At 40.1% G+C, this 21,783-nt stretch overlaps 1 protein-coding gene across 1 annotated transcript; it reads right to left on the reverse strand.

The window, feature by feature from the left end:
• Positions 1–7,030: 7,030 nt before the first annotated feature.
• On the reverse strand, positions 7,031–11,622 carry bhlhe22 (basic helix-loop-helix family, member e22). The gene has a single exon (XM_055633982.1). It carries the CDS (start codon positions 11,184–11,186, stop codon positions 10,374–10,376), a length of 813 nt encoding a protein of 270 aa, XP_055489957.1. The 5' UTR covers positions 11,187–11,622; the 3' UTR covers positions 7,031–10,373.
• Between the last annotated feature and the right edge of the window lie 10,161 nt (positions 11,623–21,783).

Consider the following 21,783-nt stretch of genomic DNA (forward strand, 5'->3'; position numbering starts at 1 on the left):
GACCTCACCATCTCCATCGCAGGGGACAGACTTCTGACCGACATACACTACAAACCAACTGACTCACATGGCTATCTGGACTACACGTCTTCCCACCCTGCCCCCTGTAAAGACTCCATCCCCTACTCCCAATTCCTCCGCCTACGCCGCATCTGCTCCCAGGATGAGACGTTCCACACCAGGGCATTGGAAATGTCCTCGTTCTTCAGAGAACGGGGATTCCCCTTCGCCACCATAGATGAGGCTCGCACCAGGGTCTCATCCATACCCCGCAAGACTGCTCTCTCTCCCCATCCCTGCACTTGCAACAAGGACAGATTTCCCCTAGTCCTCACCTTTCACCCCACCAGCCGGCAAATACAACAAATAATCTTCCGCCATTTCCGCCACCTCCAACGTGACCCCACCACTCGCCACATCTTCCCATCTCCCACTATGTCTGCCTTCCGCAAAGACCGTTCCCTCCGCAACTCCCTTGTCAATTTTTCCCTTCCCTCCAGTACCACCTGTTTGCAACTTTCTGTTGCAACAGCAAGAAATGCAACACCTGTCCCTTCATCTCCCCCCTCGACTCCATTCAAGGAGCCAAGCAGTCGTTCCAGGTGCAACAAAGGTTCACCTGTATCTCCTCCAACCTCATCTACTGCATCCGCTGCTCTAGATGTCAGCTGATTTACATCGGGGAGACTAAGCGGAGGTTGGGCGATCGTTTCGCCGAACACCTCCGCTCAGTCCGCAATAATCTACCTGAACTCCCGGTAGCTCAGCACTTCAACTCCCCCTCCCATTCCCAATCCGACCTCTCTGTCCTGGGTCTCCTCCATTGCCAGAGTGAGCAACACCGGAAATTGGAATAACAGCACCTCATATTCCACCTGGGCAGCTTGCATCCTGATGGCATGAACGTTGAATTCTCCCAGTTTTGCTAGCCCTTGCTGTCTCCTCCCCTTCCTTAACCCACGACCTGTCTCCCATCCCATCCCCCCCCCCCCCCCCCCCCCCCCCCCTCGGGCTCCTCCTCCTCCCTTTTTCCTCCCTTCTCCCCACCGCCCCCCCCATCAGTCTGAAGAAGGGTTTCGGCCCAAAACGTTGCCTATTTCCTTCGCTCCATAGATGCTGCTGCACCCGCTGAGTTTCTCCAGTATTTTTGTGTACCTTCGATCTTCCAGCATCTGCAGTTCCTTCTTGAACACCATTTCTTCAATTAATACCTTTCAACATCCTCTCTCAGGCAACATCATCAGCACTTCTGCCATTCAGTCTCTCTTGGTCTTCATCATACTCCAGATATTCACTTTGTTCTCTTCCCCCTTCTGAACACCTTAAAACAAACCTGGATTAAAACTTAACTTAACTTACTTTTTGTTACAGATTCAAGGTCTAGATGAAAGACAAGACATTGCATGGAATAAATTGCATACAAAGGCACAATAAATTACATACAAAAGCACAATACATGGTTTAAAATCAAGAATTTAAAAAATCAGTGTCCTACAATGAGACAACTATACCAATACCTCCACAGCAGGGATTGGTAATGTGTAGTGCTGAACCTTATGTTTGATAAGGCCAAGAAGATTTCATTTTCAGAGTCATTAATCCGGCAAATAAATTTATACATAAGATTTCTTAAGACAGTTTGTAAAGTATTGACTCCTGCAGCCACAAACATTTCACTTGCACTACACCATCTAGGTCTCTTATGTAATATTCTCATGGCATCATTATAAGCTACTTTAAGTCTCTGTAAGCTTGCTTTTCCGTAGTTGACTACAGGTGTGCAGTATAGAGTGGTGTACAATATGCTCTGAACAGAGACAACTTCACTACATCTGTACACGCACTAAACTTGCGTAAGAGAATGTTTGCTTGTGCATACATCATACGGCGTTGCCCATAAATATCCTCATCATCTGTCATTTGTTCTGTAATAAAATATCCAAGATATTTTACCTTATTACAGACACTAAGATTATTATCAGACAATTTAAAATCAGGAAATTTTAAACATTTATCCTCTTTGGTTCTACAGATGATAACAGCACTCTTACCAGCATTATATTTAATATCATGTTCCATACCATACATCATACTGCAAGCGTTGATTTTTTTTTAAAAAGACACAAAGTTTTTGGAGTAACTCACTGGGTCAGGCAGCATCTCTGAAGAACATGCACAGGCGATGTTTTGGGTCAGGACCCTTAAACAAGTCTGATTTTTAACTTTTCATAGTTTTCATGTAACATCAAGTGAAATGTTCACTAATTTTCTCTCTGCAGTTGCTGCCTGATCTGTAACATATTTCCAGCATTTTTTGTTTGCAACTGAATGTTTGAATATAGTTGACCTGCTGTAGCATTGTTAACATCCAAAATCTGAGCTAATTTAACTGAGCAAACTTGCATTTGTATTGCATTACTTTAGATAGTTAATTTACCGCAAGCTATTTATCTGGATAGACAAGGATTGCCTTTAAACTCTCCATTTTGGTAAACTCTGTTTAGATTCTTAAGCACCAGATCAACATTATTTACATCCAGCCTTGCCTGACATGACTCCATACTCAACACCAACCAGTAGAATTATGTGAATTATTATGTGGATTGACTCCTAGACATCTGAATACAGCAAGGACCTTTGGCAGGAATCAGAGAATCAGGCCAATGGAAAATAAACTAGGTTCGTTAATAGCTCTTCATAGATCAGATCTTTTTCTTACAGTTGAAACAAATCAGGCTCTTAAAGTCATTAATTTCCTGTATATGGCTATCTGCATTTATACATATATTCTCTTTATACCAGGGATGATAATTCTGCATCTTTCAAATGTGAATTTATGCAAAATATTGTAAATTTGAATTAAACTTTCTGTGTGATGGCCTTTGTTTCAAAATTAATGTCAGAGCAGTTGAACGCTAATCAGGACAGTGCAGCAATTTATTCCAATTACATTTTTTTTAACAAACTTTATTACACTTCTATGTCTGATTATTAACCACGAGTTTCTAAAATCATCCTTACCATATTTTCAATTCACAAAGATTAACCATTTTTAATAAAAATGGGCTTATTTTAAAAAGTTTAAATTTCATGTATTTATTTTAACACTAGACCAAGTGCAGACCCGTTGGGTCTGCTCCCCCAATGGTGTGATTCCCCCAACCCAATATTCCACCATGCACCCGTCTCCTCCAATGGAATTGAAGCCGTTGCCAAATGTAAGTTTCCAGCACTCCCCTGACTCCCTCAATTGCACCTCCCCTGCCTGCTGCAGCAGTGAAAAGTTCAGTGTTCCTGTCTTGCAACTTTGTTTCGAAGTGTGTTGGAAGCTGATAGGAAGGAGCAGCCGTCAACGAATCAAAAGGCAGGAAGGGATCCGTACTGCAGGCGGACGGACGGCGGACGGATTTGAGTTTTATATATTAATAGATTATCCTGAGCTAATTCTGCTACCACCATCATCTAATGCAATAAGCGATGGCCCCCACTGATTGTCGCCGGAAGCCTGGGTCCTTTTCAGGTTGGACGATGACAGCGATGTCAACATTTGAAACATGGAAGATGGACACGAAAGAAGAACATTGTAACAATATATTTACAAACTAATATTGACTAAATTCTGTCTTTTTTTATCACTGCTGATTTGGTAAACATCTATCTTGTACTGTAAATTAGACTAGAAAACACAAATTACAATTCCAGAGTTTTGCTGCTTAACTGTTCTTCTTCCTCGTGTCCGGCCATCTTCTATATCATGTCTTTCCGATCGGTCAGTGACGGTTGACGGTCGGTGGTTGCAGAATTGGCTACTTCAATCAGTCTCTGTGGTACAGTTTCTGTCATCAGCATTGCCCAGGATGCACCACGTGTAGGCTTCCGCTTGCATCCCGCTGCTTAACTGTGACTGAACAAGGTCTGCAAACTTCTGCAGATGACAGAAATTTCATCCAAGCAAGCTATGTTCAGAGCATAAAAAATGATGGTTATTTTAACTTTGGAAATTAAGATTTCTTAATGCTCTACTCAGAATATCAAGTACTGATCAGACACTAATTCATATTAAGATAGCTTGAGTGACAGCAATTAACCTTAAATGGAAAATTTTATGTACAAACTCAAAGGATCACTGAGAATAAAGCACTTCATTTATCACTATTATAACATTTCAAATATCTTGTTACAAAATGTGGATCCTGGTCATTTTATTTCAAAGCATAAAAAGTCAGCTGTTTGCTCGTCAATCTAATAAAATTGCATTGTTCATGTTGATATAATAAAACTTTTAATTACAAAATGTATAAAATGTTTGCATTAACTGCTTAATTGTTGAAACATTATATTATTTGAATCTTAATTATGAACAGCGTTGCTAATCGTGTTTTTTTTATTGTTGAATGTGTTAATGCTTGATGGGATTAAAGTAAATTCTGTGATTTTATAAATACCTTGCAGGGCTGGGTAAAATAAAGGAGACTAATGGATCACTTTTCAAAGACCTACCATAGATTTAATCGGCCAAATTACCTCTGTTTATGCCATAATAATCCTATGATTATATGTAAAGACCCCTCTTGCACAAAGGTAAGTGTAGATTATGAAATAGAAATGGAACATGTTAGCAATATTTAGCAGCTCAGAAGGCATCTGTGGAAAGAAAAACAAAGTTTTTCAAGTTGATCACTGTTTATCATTAATGGAATGAGAGACATATCCATTTTAAGTTTGGTGGAGAGGCTGAGGAAGGAGGGCAAAGGGAAAGTTTATGATAATGTGTAAGGCAGATGTGACTGAACTTGTAGCCATGAAAGACAAAAGTGAGTGATAATCAGACAAGTAAAACATTAAAATATATGTTTGGGGACAATGAGAGATAGCAGAATCATTACCAAGAGGTTCTGCCTGATAAAATAGTGACAGCACTTATTGCCTCAAATTATTTAACACAGACGGTATCTCATATTTAATCACACGATTTGTGGTGTTATTTGAGTTCTTTTGGTTTAAAGTGGCTGCTGTAGAGGTTACAATGGGAGTAGATTGGTAAAGTAAAGTGGCTCAAAACAAAAAGCTTAGGATGGTGTCAATGGATTAAAAGGTATTCCACAAAACAACAATCCAATCTCCATTTGATTTACATCTAGTTCAACAAGGATAGAAGGGGATGCTTAAGGGTAATCAGTGACTAAACCAAGAAATGGTCACTTTGCACCAGGAGAGTGAATCTTTGAATAAAATATCTCATCACAGGAGATTCTCCAGCTTTGTGTCTACCATCACAGGAGAGACTCTGTTCCATGTCAGTGCTTATCTCGTACCCCATGTCATTCAATCCATCATGGAGCTTGCCCTTTTACAAATATCCGGTTTGTTCTCTCCACCTCTCCCTCTTCACTACCACTTCCAGATGTTTGATTTTGTTCTTGTTCTCTCTCCAAAGTTGCCTGCCTAGTCATTATTTCCAGCATACTCTGGTTTTATTTCAGGGTTGGATGGTGGAGTCAAGCTGAGGCTGTTAGACGTAGTGGAGGAGAACCCGATAAGCGGGAAGCCTGGTGGGAAGGCAGATGAAAGGATGTATGGAATGAACTGTTGCAGGAGGTAGTTGAAGCAACGTTTAAGAAGCAATTGGACAGGTCCATGGATAGGACAGGTTTAGAGCGATTTGGGCGAAACACAGGCAAGTGGGACTAGTGTAGATGAGACATGTTGGGCGGTGTGGGAAAGTGGGCTGAAGGGCCTGTTTCCACACAGTATGACTTTATAAGGGGCGCACTCTCATCGATCTGGAAATATGGAAGAACAGTGGACCTTGAGAAGGGGATGAAAGTCGAAGTGTGTGAAATAGCACTGACATTGCCCAGCACACGTATCAGCCATTTGGAACCCAGCATCTTGATAGTTGGTCAGAGGATCCAGTTCAAAATGATTCATTTTATGCCTTGAAATACTAAGTTCCCTAAACTCACGGATCTCTTTAGTTTGCTTATGCGCGTAGGCAACAGGCGAAACTAGCGTTTAAAAAAAAAAGTTACTTCGTGTAATTCATTTGTCCATCCTATCGGTACTTATTACACTGGATTTAAATATCCACATGCTGATTTGATGATTGCATTATCTAAAGACTCAACCTCATTTTGTACTTAGCCGACCCATGTCGGATTATCAAGAATGTGATTTTCAAAATGTCATTGTAAAATGTTTGGCACAGATCATAAACCCGCTTTTTATTTCCCATAACATGTCAGCTTTTCTGATTGGCTATTAATAAAGATAATTAACAGATTTTTGACTGGTCCGATGCCTGTACGTGTATTGTTGCAGCGTTAACAATACAATGGGTAGGATTAAAATGGAACTGGGTGAAATAGAAGAATTGTATCATGACATGCACCCTTAATGACAGCAACCACGGTAATCTCTCAATTAATTCTATCTGTAAACGCAGACCGCATGGCAAATCATATATCTTTCATAGTATGCGACATACTGTGTAATCATAATCAATTATAAAATAGATAAAATATCGAATAATCTAAATTTATATATCTTACCCTCCCACTCCAAATGATATGATGTCAGCAGAACCTGGTCCCTGTCCACATTCCTGCAGCAGTTTTGGAGGCAACATATTTTACCTTCCACTCTCCTTGGCTAAAGATGTTTCATTTCCTATTGAAAAGTATTCCCAGTAATATCATAAACGTCACTCCATCTAAAATAAGCCTGTCTCATAGCTAATGGGCATGCCGTTTGCTGAAAAAGTGGCGGGGAGTATTAAGATGGTGAAATATTGCATCGCGTTTTACCTACATGTGTTTCCAAACAATGTAACGAGAACTGTTGTTCTTTGCTTCGCAGCTCATTGCCAATGTTACAAAAAATGCCAACTTGTTTATAAAAAAAGAATTGCACTCCTACTTTCGGATTATTATTATTATCATATTTGACAAGCAGAAGGAGAATGTGTCCTTTCGTGCAGGAAATATCTGTTGAATCAAATCTTGCCTTGTGCATCTAGTTTATATACTTATAATATAATAAACCACTCCTCTGTCTGGGTCTCCAGGTAATGAAGGCCAATGTCTTCCTTACTATTCCAAAACTGGTAAAGTCTCCAATATGTAAAGTCACGTTAAAATGTGTTGTTATCCTACAGGCAGTTCATTAATTCGCGCAAGAGTAATGTGGTTCCTCAAAACGTGGATTCTAATAATTATTTCTCAAAGCCTGAACGTACAATATCGCCTCTTTTTTTTCCAGCGGTACAGTAATTAGTTACCATAGCATCTAATACATAAATGTGCCCTGAGCACACCATTAACAGTTAAACGGAGGATTCAATTTAACACATGATTATATCTTTCATAAGTCATTACATTATGAAAGTCAATGTCACTCATGCTGGGACATCCATGGGATTAGAATCGCCCTTCATCCAGAGATTCAGTAGTTATCCCCAACAAAACAACAATCTTCAATATTCTAGTGAGTTAAATTAAACAAAAAATCAACGTGAAAGTACTAAAAAGCACAACGGTAGAAAAAAATGTTGACTAAATTACGTGTGGTCGCAGCCATCAATGGCCCAATGATCCGACAACCCAGTTGTGTCTCTTAAAGACATCATTTGGGAACTATTCGTGATATTGGTGCTTTGATGAAGTCACTAGTCTAACAATCCTGGCATGACCCGGGGGGGGGGAGAGAGTCAGGTAAATTGAGTCGTCGGATGTAGAAGATGATGCGAATTCTGTTTACATTTTCCAGTAAAATGTGTCTTTCCTTTCCAGACTGTATTTTAATTGTATTAATATTGGCTGTTTCGGAGTTCTGGCATCATTGCACGGACACTTGGAGAGGAAAATAATCGCTTTACCTAGAAATTCAGTGGCAATTTCCGTGTTGTGGTAAAGCCTTTGATATATCATTGCCCCTTGTTAGTTGTAATTCCCTGCGGTATTCGATATCAGTGGAATTGCTGCTCTCAATGTCTGGCATCACTCAGGCTTTGAGAGACCAATCAGTAGATTCTAAACCTCAGACGAAAACGCCCCGTGTACTTTTTTTTCCCTTTAGACCATCACGTATTGATCCGAAAGGTATCGATAACTTATCACTCGCGCTGTAAATGATGAGGGAACTCGAAATACCACTTAAGCTGAAGTTGCAGAGGGTTGTTTCTTTACAAAATAAACGCGGAATTCCTTTTTGACAATGTCTACAGTACCACAGTAAAATGAAAAGAAATAATCAAAACGATGGGCAGCAAATATTGCTTCGACAACATTCAATCACGTTATTAAGCCAAAGGTCTGCTGGTTATGTCTAATTCGTAATCATAGTGATGGACAGCAGAGTGAGAACAATACAAAGTAATGGCAGTGTTGCTCCTCACTATACCCCTTGATTAAAGACACCCAATTATGGCAATGAACAGTGTCGCAATTATGTTCCTTAATCACATCCAGGAGGTTTAATTGCCTTAACGATGTGTTTCATTAAATGAATTTAGGTATTATAGTCGACAGTTTTCATACACAGTTGTTTTCAAATTAACATAATATTAGACATCGTCATGGAAATTGTTTTAATAATCATAATTAGGTGCACCGAGGCTTTGTAATCTAATGCTGAGAGACATTTCATTTGGCCTCGGGCTAGTGAACCCTTCTGTGTCGGCTGTGTGCTATTGCTTTGTGGCACAGATAGTTATGTTTCCTGAAAAGTTACAGGTTCTGATTAATCATTTGATAGCAAGTGGAGCAGAAAATATTATTTCCAGTTGGACCACGTTTAGCCTCGTCTAAGGCATATGGTCGGGGACTGAGGACAAATAGCAATATTGAATATTAAAACAACATGGACAACCCCTACTTTAAATCCGGTCAACTGCACTTCATGGCTTGAGTTTTCTTCCATTCGCCATTCACTGTGGCCGCGTAGCAGAAGAACAAATTAAAGGATTATAAAAAATCTCTATCATTTAATAATGACAAGAAATAGCCATGAAAAGGGGTTTATGCAAATTCCCATCAAGCGGAAGAGTACAGCCCAGCTCCTCGCCATATGTCGTCATTTCACATTCTGTTATATCGTGTCCTGCAATACCTTAAAAAAAAAATGTTTCTTCGCAGATAGACTTGAAAGGAGTTTGAATCTTAAATCTGCCCGATGATCAATCTGTCAGAATCTCTCGAAACCGTTTTATTTTCTATTAGTGGTGATAATTTCTTCAACAGTTTTGCATTTTCAAAGCTTATTTCACCACGAAGGCCATTACAGCCGTATAATGTCACACCTCTAAGCCTTCACTTGATGTATCATGCGGCCTGTGCCACTCACACTACTTTTTTTTTGCTTATAAAACATAAATTGAATAGATATCATTTGTTCAAAATATGTTTAATAAATTTGTCTTCCAACACGGATAACACATAGAAATGGCTATATATTATAATCAGGGCCAGACTTGTATATCACCACTCTCATACATCATGAGCTGCCAACAGACCCTTTAAGAGAGGCAATGGCACCAACATGTCAGGCAGAGTTTGCACAAACTGCAAATCAAACACGCAACAGCAGTAGAAACATGGCAAGTCAATTTTATACATACTTTATATGATATTTATATATTTATATATTGCAGATGGACAGGCACTGTGCCGTCATGCAAACAAAAAAGCTCACTTTGGGTAAATAGCGTTTTTTGTCATAAGAAACGTAACAAAAATATTTTAACACTTCGTGATCTGTACAGAGGCCGAAAACACAAATAAAACCATATAATGTAACAGTATCATAAACCCCATATTCTTATAAAACCCAACTCGTTCACAGTTAAGAAATAAATTGACATCAAGTTGTTTGTCACATGAAATAATTGATTCCTGAAAATCCTTTTTCACTTCTGCAACAATTTGTGATAATGATTATCTATTAAAAAAAAACAAAAAAACACAGATTTTATGTTTAATCTGAAGACAGTTTGAAAACACACCGTTAACGGAAGCAGTCTGAAATGTAGCTGTACCGCAGCCGTAATCACAGCAGACAGAGTCTTAGAAAGCGGTGGATGAATCTAATACAACAGTCCATAGTAGCTACTGACACTGATGGAACCTCTGAACCAATTGAGGCCGGTAGTTTTAACACGGAGAGTCCATAGTCCAAATGAAAATTAAAATATACACCCGCCCTCAAAACAAAACAAAAACTTTCTCGTATCTATAGTTTCTCGATCAAACTTTTCCAACAACACTTCTGTTCAAAGACCCAGGTCTAAACATAAGTCTTGTTCAGTTGTTGATACCCAACTGTTTATTTTTGCCCCTCGCGATGGAAATTGTCCTTGGGTTTTACTGTTTGTCTGTTTAAGGCTTGTCGCTGCACTGTTTGCACAGACTGGACGTGTTGTAAAGAGCCGCGGTGGTAGCGCACTTGTCGGGGCAGCTGGCTGCCGCCGCCGTAGCTGCCACTAAGCCGCTGGCGGTGAATGGGTATCCGCCAGCCGCCGCTTGCTCGTAGGCACCCAAGCTGGGGGTTAGGGCGGCGGCGGAGGACGGTAGCGCTGCCGCCGGCAAGCTCTGGCCCTGGTTGAGGTACGACACCAGCCTCCTCATCTCGTCCAGTGCCTGAGCCTGCATCAGGATGTAGTTCTTGGCCAGAAGCAGAGTGGCGATCTTGGAGAGCTTCCTGACTGAAGGGCTGTGCGCGTAAGGGATCACCGACCTCAGCTCGTCCAGCGCGTCGTTTAAGTCGTGCATGCGCCTCCTCTCCCGGGCGTTGATGCTGAGCCTCAGGGCTCGCTGCTCCTTGTTCTTCTTGCCGGTCGGCCCCACGGCCCCTTTTGCCTGCTCACGGCCTCCTTGCATGCCCAGCATCAGCTCGCAGCGCTCGTCGCTGTCCTCGTCCAAGCTCTGGTCGCCTCCGCTGCTCTCCCGGCAAGAGTTGACCTGGTGCTCGGCGTACTGTCCGCTGCCCCCTCCAGCCTCTCCCCCTGGCTGCTGATGCGCCGGGTCGGCATCGGCTTGCTCGAAGCACACCATCGGCGAGCGGGGCTCGGGCAGAGATAGCTCGATAGCGGCAGCCGGGCGGAAAGTACTCTCCAGCCTTTTAGCCGAGGCGCTGAGAGTTTGGCGAAAACGATCCTCTTGTGGTCCATTGAGGTGGAGGCTCCTTTCCATTCTCGCCAGGTCAAGTCCGTTGGCTGGGATTTCGTTGTGGTTGCATAAACTACTCTTTTAATATCTTAGCTTGCCCCCCACCCTTTGATCTCTCCACCACTTGATCGTGATGTGTGCACTTTTTTTTAACCCTGTGATCTGTCCCGATATGCTGCTGCTGCCGTTGATGGTAATGGTGATGAGCACCTCGTAACGCTTATCTGCTTGGATTCACCTTCAAGATATTTCCGTGGCGATCAGCAGACGGGAGTCTTTTACATCATTATCTCCGAGCAGGTTATTATGAAGGGTTGCCTGTTGGGACCGTGCTTCCACCAATCAGGTTAACGTTTTAATTAATAGGATTAAAACGGTAACAAACAATCCAGCCTGTGAGATATATCGCTCTCTCTCTTCTCTTCAACTGCACTGTCTGGATGGCGACGAGCTTTCCGGGCAGCCGATTGCAAAATGTACACATGCACTTTTTACATCTACATATATGAGACAACGCAGCTACAGCTTGCAGAGCGGCACTTGGTCCATTATTCCTCTAGCCATCTGTATACGCAACTTAACGCATATGTTTTCAAGGCTTTTTGTCTCGTTAGAAACCGAACAAACGCCTTCCTCTGACTTGTGTGGCGACTTTCACCCATCATTGAACACGCTTAATGCTCCAGTCCCACAACTCCGCTCCCCGTGTTTTAGGCACAGAGTTGAGAAATAAAAACCGAGGTACATTTGTGCATTTTCCCCCGGAATCGAATAGGAACAGTACAAAACTCATTTCCTAATTCTGACTTGTGCTGTTTGATTCTATTCTTCCGTGATGGCACCGAACGTTTATTGAAGCTTTTCATTCTAGCGACCTCAGTCTAAAATAATATTCCGTAACTCCTCTAGCAAATCAATCTTATGTGTCAGAATAACTGGAGGTAGGAATGTATTTGTTCCCCCGGTTTCATTAAAAACCTTTTAATTATGTCTTTTAGAGTTGGCCCCAGGTGTTCGCCTCTTTTCATTACATTTTGCTCTAATGTGATGAAATTCTAATTTTCGCCTTCCATATGGTTAAATTTTTCCGCTGAGAATTGGTAGGAATGAGAGGGGATTTATTAATCTTCCTAATCTATTTCACAACGCCGAGCTCTTTCTTGCCTGTTGTTGGAAGATATGGTAACAGTTGAGTCCATCTGAAGTATCAATGATCACAGCTAACTGGCAGAAAGATGGGAACTTCATCGCGATGAGCTGCAAATGGTCAGGGCATGGGTTTAAAACGCACGCAAATATTATACTATTAGAATATTCAGAACAATGGGCAGGATAGCCCAAAAGACATTAGCTGCCCATCTGTCTATCCAGGAATAAGCTCGTATAATTATCTTCATTTATAGGGGCCTGCTATTTTGTACAAATATGCAGATCTCATCACTTAGAGCCATTCATACACTTGAAACCCAGCTACCTAATGCAAACCATTAAAGTCTGGAATCCAGCAGCTAAATCTTCTTGTATTAATAGTTTCACAGTTTTGTTACGTACGAGACGAATTCGACTTCTTGTTTCTAGATTTCACTACCTTCCTAAACACCGAGAAACTGTGCTTGGGAGACGTTGACAGATTAATATCTGCATTTTCGAACATTACTTACCTTGATCGGCCTGCGTGCATTTAAGAGTTCAAACCTCGACCTTTAGTAATAGCAAGGGAAATAAATGTGAAAATTAGTCCCTTTTTTTGGCAGGACGATGTCACCAAAATATACTGTACCTGGAACGATTCATCATTCTTCTCGATTAATCAGATAAAAACCTGTCACTAACTTTGGGACCTCAGTGTTAATTAGTTAATTATTTAATATAAGGCCCGCAAAGAGTTCAAGTGGAAAAGGAGGAAGAACCCGGGGGACTTGAGGAAAACCAGAAATCGAACAACGAAGGCTACACGTTGTAAAGAAATTGGAAATATTTTCCCGAAAACTCAAAGAAAAGTTGTTTGTTCAATGTATTTTTGAAGGGTGGTCATCCGAATGGATGGGAACGTTGTTTTTTTATTAAGGATTTACTATTGTCTTTTATTTCCTCTTCTTTAATGAACTTTGTTAATTTATCAGATCTGCGCGAAGATCCACAATCAAAATACAGTTTTTGATGTTTTCGGCTGAATTAGTACCCAGCATCTTTCTTTTATTTTTGTTTCCCATACGTCTTCGCAATTTTTTTCTGTCATGTTTGCTTAACTATATCTTTCGATATTAAACCCGAGCCTCTGATCTGGTTGCTGCAAAATAATGGTTTAATGCAATAAAAGTACAATTGAGATTACAACCACGACCTCTGCATAGACGAGTGGATTCCAGAAATAATTCATATTCTTATCAGCAGTAAATTGTAATCGGTACACTTGTTTCCTCGCCAGATTAAATAAACCATTCATTCCTGCCGCATGAAACTCTTAACGCAGCTTTGATATTGGATTTTAAAAAAGCCACATAAAACTTAATTTACAACAATCATTGTTGTCGATTAACGATCACGTAATTGCAGGCGGTTCTGTTATTTTGAACTAACTGATGGTAAGATGTGGAATTTACACATTTTAATGATAACAAAAATGAAAACATCAGTGACCATTTTCGTTATTGTTCCCAGTCGCTTTTACACTTGAAGAATCCTGTCACTTTAGCTGAAATTCTGCGAACGATAGGCGTTATTTGGTGTTGTTCGCTTTATTTCTGATTTCAGGGGTTCACACTTCTAGTCCAGTGATGAAAAACTTTACATGGCAACCAACTCAATCAACAGAATACTCATAAGGTTGCACTTTTTGCTTATCCTTTGCGTTTTCTTTTCTCTCCGGATGCAAAGGAATCCTGAAGTTACCTGCTGGTTAATTTTTATCAGTGAATATGTTCAAGTAAATCAAGGGCTTTAAAAATAATAATAATTTGTTGTATTTGAAAAACAAATGAATTGACATTTGTGTTTATGGATTGCAATGGCCGAGAATGGGAAAGAGGCTATGTATTTGATATTAAAATGTGGAATAAAGACATTTAAAGAGCACGTTGCAGACCAGATGGATACAGGTGAAATGACACACCTTGCAACTTTACAATGCTCAATGTCAACGATCATTAGAACAGTGGAACATTTCCCGAAATATATTATTTAAAATATAAAATATTCAAAACCGAAAAAAGCACAATTCTAATGCTAAAACAAACTTATAAGTTCCATATATCATGAACTTCTTCATTGTAAACTCCAGAATCCCAATTCTCTCTTATTCGTATATCCTGCATGCTCCTTAGCCAATGTGAATACATGCTGCCCAAAGAGTGAGATCGAATGATATTCGTCCGCTTGTTATTATAAGGAAGGTAGACACAAAATGCTGGAGTAATTCAGCGGAACAGGCAGCATCTCTGGAGAGAAGGAATGGGTGACGTTTCGGGTCGAGACCCTTCAGACTGATCTTAAATAAATCAGACTGATATTATAAGGAAGTCGATTAACGCAATAGCACCAGTATTAAGAATCCGGCAATGTTTAAAGCAGGGAAGATTGCAAGTAAAATCTGTGATATCAAAAATAATCAGATCGACTTTGTCACCGCAGTAATCAGTTTGGATTTGTTTTCACAGAGGGCTTTTAAGTTTGCAAGCCAGCTTCTAAATTAACATGATGTCCTGACACTGTCTACCTTACAAACAAATAATAGTAATTGAAATAGATTTGTAGAAAATCACTACCGCCAATATATTAAACTCTGAAGTGTATCCCCTCAGCAGTAGACTACCCATGGTTCAATGACGCTACCACTAATGTCGCCTCAGCGGGGTTCTGTATTTATGTTACCTCTCTATATATACAGTACTTATAACATAATAGTATGTAATAATACCAAAATCCCTATCAACTTGAGTCAACTGTACACAGTACGTCAATGATAATAACGATGGCACATCATGTTAACATCATTGATTCTAATCTATTAATTTCAAAATCTTAAAAGTTTTGAGAGACTGCAGCTTTACCTGAATTTTATATTGCGGCATGGAAAGAAAAATGTAATTTTCAATCGAAGTAGAAAATTTGAGATGATCCTCAGGGATCTACTAATCGGATCACTAACTGCCTCAGAGGAAAACCCCTTATTGGATCAGCTGGTATTATAAGGTTAGAACAAAGTAGGTATTAAATACTCATACAACTGGAATTTTATTAATTGATATTTTGTTGCTATATACTTGCGGAGAAGCAAAAGATGGAAGCTGATCGGTATTTTATCGCTTGCGTTGTTAACTTTTAACGTTTTTGATCTCTCAGAACAGTTAATATGTTTGTGAGCAAGGAAAGAGTTGTGAACACAGGAAACAAGACAAATAAAGCTGATTTTTTAATATATAAAATTAAAAATAAACGATTAAAATTTCAGAGAACTTCGGGCTCTCAGCCAATCCTCATCAGATGAATGGAACTTCTTCTTGCAGACGTTGGTAGATTTTTTTAAAGAACATTTCATTTTATTGTTGCCACTAATTACATTTGTGAATCACAATACAGTTTGAAATAACGTCACCGAGAATAGAATACAATACCTGCAATAGACAGCAAAGAAATGTAAACCTACTTAAGATGTGCCCCAAGGAGCTATGGCACAGAGGTGTGAATATGTTATGGAGCTGTGGTGATGTCCCATAGAGAGCAGTGTACTTGTGCAGACGATCCTGGGGCTATGTGTGCAGTGTTGATAATAAACGTGTTAAATCTAATGAGTGTTAACTGGAGTGTGGTGACAGCTACAAATTAGCCAAGAAAGTTGCTTCTATTCTCTGCACTTTTGTACACGGGTCTGTGGCCCATAAGGTCAAAGAAGGATGGCCCCGGTACTTAAGATCCAAATGTTAGAAATGGATCAAGGAGACAGGTGAGATTTTTTTTGTGGAAATTGTAGATGTGATCAGAGGGCAGGAACGCAATCAAACCAGATCAAGATGCAAGAAATCACAGAAGGCTCATTTGGCACCTTAGGTTGAGGATAAGGCAGGCCAAGGAACACAAAAAAATGAGCATGCAATCTTTATACTGCTAAATGGCACTTTCTTGGAAATAAACATAGATCCTTGTCAGCCTGTGAAGAGCAACTTATATTACCGGCTAATAATGAATATTAATTGCTTTGCATGCATCATGATGTTTACAATGCATCGTCTACTAATTGATTTTAAGGCCACATTTCATAAATATTCTATATTTTTAGCTTCTATAACGATTTTATATTTCCTCTGTTGCAATCTGTTCACCTTTTCTTCATCAGATCTTCCATCACTTTTCATTTCCTGCTACAAATTCTAACAACAATAAAATGTAAAGAATGCAGTACATTATAGCTAATGAGTATATACTTATACACATTATACTCTCAGTAAATGCAAAACATTTGCAGCAAAGTCAAAGAACTGTGGGAATAGTGTGGCTAATGTGTAGTTTTACCTCTGCATACCACTTATGCCGTGGAATTATTAATATGCTGTTTCTTGGTTAAACAGTACAACAGTGGTTATTTGAAAGAAATATAATGGGCTATAATTTGATAAAGTAATGGAGGGTTAATGTGACCAATATTTTCAATACAATAATGATTGGATCATATATTGAGCACAAATGGGCCAAAAAAAGGTTTAATAGTTCCTTTGAAATCCAAGTCAACTGACATCCCGTGAAGACCCTGTATGTCTACAAAAGTTTAGAGTACTTCCCACTTCAGTCTACATGCCCCTTTTGACTGTGTTGTGCTTCTAAATTACTGTCAAGCATCTGGTTCTAAAAATTAGCTTTTTCAGGTGTGAAGTCTCATTCATTCCAATGTTAATACAGGTTGAAGATTTTTTAATTATATATTTTTTAAGTTGTATCTTTTTTCTGGCTATCCCTATTTCTCTAAAGCTAGTGCATTTTTCACTCTATTTTGATTTTTGTACCTGAGTTGATTTGTATAATGGAGGCACAAGAGACTGCAGATACTGGAATTTGGAGCAACAAACAATCTGCTGGATCAACTCAGTGGGTCGATGATGTTCATGGCAGAATGCTGGTTAACTTGTATAATATCTGTTGTATGTGGTGCTCACATGCAAGTGGGTACACTGGATGTCAAACATTAATGAAGGTTTATTAATATGCCTGAACAATTAACACCAAACTATCTGCATAGTATCATACAAGTAGAAAGACACAAACTGTTGGAGTGACTAAACCACCACGCGGCTGAGACCCGTGAGGCCATCACCTCCACAAGCAGCAGCAATAACATCCAGCTGAGTTACTCCAGCATTTTGTGTCTATCTTTGGTATAAATCTGCACATGCAGTTCTTTTCTACACATAGTATCCTACAAGTTCCTTCTCTGAGTTGACTGTTTCAGTTAGTTATAAAGTAGATACATTACATGACTCCTATACAATTGCAGTAGATCAATATGTAAAAACATGCTACACTTAAATAAGACAGTAAAAAAAATTGAATAAACTGGTTATATTTATATATAATTCATAAGCATTAACAGTACCTAAATTATACCACTCAGAAACTAGCTATAGATCCAGCCTTGCACAGTTTTACAAATCCTGGTAGATCTCCTCCCCTGCCTAAACTCTCCTTCCTCCTAACCTTCCAACGGAAAGGCCTTATTACCGACTTCATCTGATTGATGCGATCAACAGGCTTATTCTCTGGAAGCCCTCTGCCTCTACACTTTGTTGCTGAAGGAATTGGCTGACTGATAACCCTGCTCTTGTTGTTCTGATGATTGTGGCAAAGTTGAAGATACTGCTTCAGGTAATGGAGAACAATTTAACTCATGATACAATACGATACACTTTGTTGCTGAAGGCATTGGCTGACTAGCTCTGCTGATGTTCTGATGATTGTAACAAAGTTGAAGATACTGTTTCAGGTAATGGAGAACAATCTGACTCAAGACCTATTGCAAGTGTATATCGAAAATCTGATTGTGTATGTCAGATTCACATTCACACTAGTTTATTGCCATATACACCAAGGTGCAATGAAATTTCTTGTTCACTTAAAAACTTGCAGAAAAAAACAGTATAAATACGGTAATGATTAAAACATCAAATACAATGAATAGTGCGAACAGCAGGGTACAAGATTGTAGTGCAAAATTAGCTTTGTCAAAAGAATATTATTATACAATAACTGAAAATTTGAATGAGGCAGAGTTACGAGTAAGAGCACCTCTGGAAACGGAGAGTGAAAGATATGATCGGTTCAGGAATCTGTTAGAATTGGGGAAGAAGCTGTTCTTATGTCTGGACATCCAAGCCTTGATGGTCCCAGAAGGTTGAAATGAAAGAGTGAATGGCCAGAGTAACAATCATCCTTGACAATACTTCCAGTCTCCCTAATGCAATGCACAGTGAAGATGGACTGGATGGAAGGAGGTAACGAGCCAGTGATGGATGGGGCTGTGGTCATTGCTACCTGGCAGTTCAGGCAGGCAAGAGCTGATAAGTTACCATACCAGGCTGAGATACATCCCTTCAGAATACTTTTTGTGGCACATCATCAGAAGTTCGAGAGAATCCTTGTGGATTTGCCAAATCTTTTCAGGTGTCACAGTTTAAGGATAAGGGGGAAATATTTTAGGACTGAGATGAGAAAAACATTTTTCACACAGAGAGTGGTGGATCTCTGGAATTCTCTGCCACAGAGGTAGTTGAGGCCAGTTGACTTGCTATATTTAAGAGGGAGTTAGATGTGGCCCTTGTGGCTAAAGGGATCAGGGGGTATGGAGAGAAGGTAGGTACAGGATACTGAGTTGGATGATCAGCCATGATCATATTGAATGGCGGTACAGGCTCGAAGGGCCGAATGGCTTACTCCTGCACCTATTTTCTATGTTTCTGTTTCAAAAACTAAAGTTGGTGCGCTTTCTTGATCATCGCATCTGTGTGAAGGGACCAGGTTGGATTGCTGGTGATATAGAAGAATGAGGAACTGGAAGATGTTAACAGCTGCTCCATTGATCAGGAGAGGGTCGTGTTCACCCCCTTGCTTTCTTAGGTCATTCATCTTGCTGACTTTAAGGGCTAGTTTATTATACTGACATCATGACACAAGGTTCTGGATCTATTTCCTCTGCTTCATCTCATCACTGTGATGATCTGGACAACATTAGTGGTATCATGACAAACATAAAGATTGACATGGATATGACAGGTTTGGAGGGATATGGACCAAATGCTGGCAGATGGACTAGTGTAACTGGGACATGTTGGCCGGTGTAGGCAAGTTGGGACGGAGGGCCTGTTTCCACATTGTATCACTCTATGACTAATGACTTTATTTGGCATTTTACTTGGCCACAGGGAGTAGAGCAAGAGACTGAGCACACAACTCTCAGGAACACCAATGTTGAGCGTCAAGGTGTAGGAGTTGGAATGACCAATTCTAAACGACTAAGATCTTCCAGTCAAGAAGTTCAGAAGCCAGTTGCAGATGGGGGTCCCATTGAAAAAGGTCTGGAAATTTAGCAATTATCTTATTTGGTATTATGCTGTTGGAGGCAGCGCTGCAGTCAATGAAAAGCATCCTGGCGTAGAAAAAAATTATTTGGAGTGAATGTGGTGCAAGAGAGATGGCATCGTCCATAAACCTAGTTTTCCTGTATATGAATTGCAGAAGGTCTGCATTGTCTGGAGGACTGGCTCAAATATGGGTCATTACCAATATTTCAAAGCACCTCTTTATGGTTATTGTTAGAACTACTGGAAGATAACCAATGAAACTGAGATGATGGAGGCTTCCTTGAAGCAGATGGGGACAAAAGACTGTTGAAGTGAGAGGTTGGAGATGTTGGTGAAGACCCCGGCCTGATGATTGGTGCATGATTTGAAGTGGTCCATATACATTGGAATCATGTGATCCATCAAGAGTCCTGATTTTGTCAGTGACCTAACTAACAATTCCAAGTTTCTATTTCTTTGCTCTCTTTCTTATGAGGATTCAAATTAGGATATTACCATTGACGTAAAATCTCTCTTTGAAAACTACTTTGAAATAATTGTATTGTGCGACATTATAATTGTGCTAAATGGGATAGATTCTAGACACATCTGCATTTTAAAATAATGTTGTAGAACGTTCTTCATATGTGACCAAACAGAGCTTGGAAATAAAACATTGTGATCATTCTGCCGGAGGTGTATTACATGCTTCCAAATGGTCAATGGGAATGGGGGCGAGGAGGGTGGGCAGAGGTATTGGAAAATGCATAGATAAGTGTAAAAACAGGAAAACATGTAAGCAAAGTTCCTCTAGGATTTGCAGCTTCCAGCAATAGTATGTTTAATAGTAAGATTAAACGAGAACTTACCAGTTTGAAGTTTGATCTGTATTTTATGAGGAGTTACGATGAGGGATTACGTGAAGAAGCCCGCTCAGGGCGCAGGTGCGGCATGCTTCCAAGCAGCGGTGTGGAATCACAGACAGACACGTATTTGAAGTAACATAGTAAAGAACAAAGAGACATCAATTTATCGGTTTGATCCATGTAATGAGGGTGGGAGCGGAGGGCACGTAATCCCTCATCGTAACTCCTCATAAAATACAGATCAAACTTCAAACTGGTAAGTTCTCGTTTAATCTTACTATTTTACTTCGGAGTCACGTGAGTGACTTCGTGAAGATTTCAAAGCTCTGTGATTTCAAACCGTGTAACAGTTTATACACTCACTACCGAAAGCTCTTGAGGAAGGAAGTGTTATTGTAATCAACCAATGAATCTGTTTTGAAAACAAAACGGTATTTATTAACAATAACAAAAGAAAAAAAAAAAAAAAGCTCCCCCGGGCTTTAAATTAAACATTTGCAGTTTCTAAAATGCTGACTGCAAAATATATCAGGTTCCACCAACGGTTTATTATAAAATGTTCTGAATGTGGCTTCCCGTGACCATCCTGCTTTCTTGAGGATTAAGTCCACAGGCACATCCATTCTGGCCGCCGATGATGTGGATGCTGCCCTGGTGGAATGAGATTTAAACAGATTAATGTTAATTCCAGCAGCTTCCAAAACCTGTTTCAACCACCTTGAAATGGTTTGACTTGTTACCCTGCCATGTGGTTTCCTGTGGCTGACCCATAAGGCTCTCTCACTTCCTCTGATGTTATGGGTAGTGTCTATGTAAATATTTATGTGGGTCACCACACACAATCGTGGCTCTAGTGGGTATGCCCGGAATGCCACTAGCGTGTTTGATGTTCCTGGCCTGGACTGTTTTATCAGACCTTGAATAGTGAAAGTGATCTGATCTGATGTAGTGTCCATGTTGTCCAGTCGAAGTTTATGTAAGGACTGGACCCTCTGTGCAGATACTAGCGCCATGAGCATGAGTGTTTTTAAAGTCAACTGCTCTAAGCTGAGAGATCTGGCTGGTGGTCTGTCCCGAAGGTATGTTAGTACAACACTGACATCCCAGATTTTTGTATATCTCGGGGTGGGGGGCTTGCTGTTAAATATGCCCCTCATCAGTTTTACCACCAGCGGATGGGCTCCCATGGCCTGATGTCCCGCAGGTTTGAGG

The sequence above is a fragment of the Leucoraja erinacea genome, chromosome 4 (assembly GCF_028641065.1).
Source record: "Leucoraja erinacea ecotype New England chromosome 4, Leri_hhj_1, whole genome shotgun sequence".
Classification (NCBI taxonomy): Eukaryota; Metazoa; Chordata; class Chondrichthyes; order Rajiformes; family Rajidae; genus Leucoraja; species Leucoraja erinaceus.

Coding starts and splice junctions, on each gene's coding strand:
- bhlhe22 (XM_055633982.1), bottom strand. CDS start 11,186: ATGGAAAGGAGCCTCCACCTCAATGGACCACAAGAGGATCGTTTTCGC.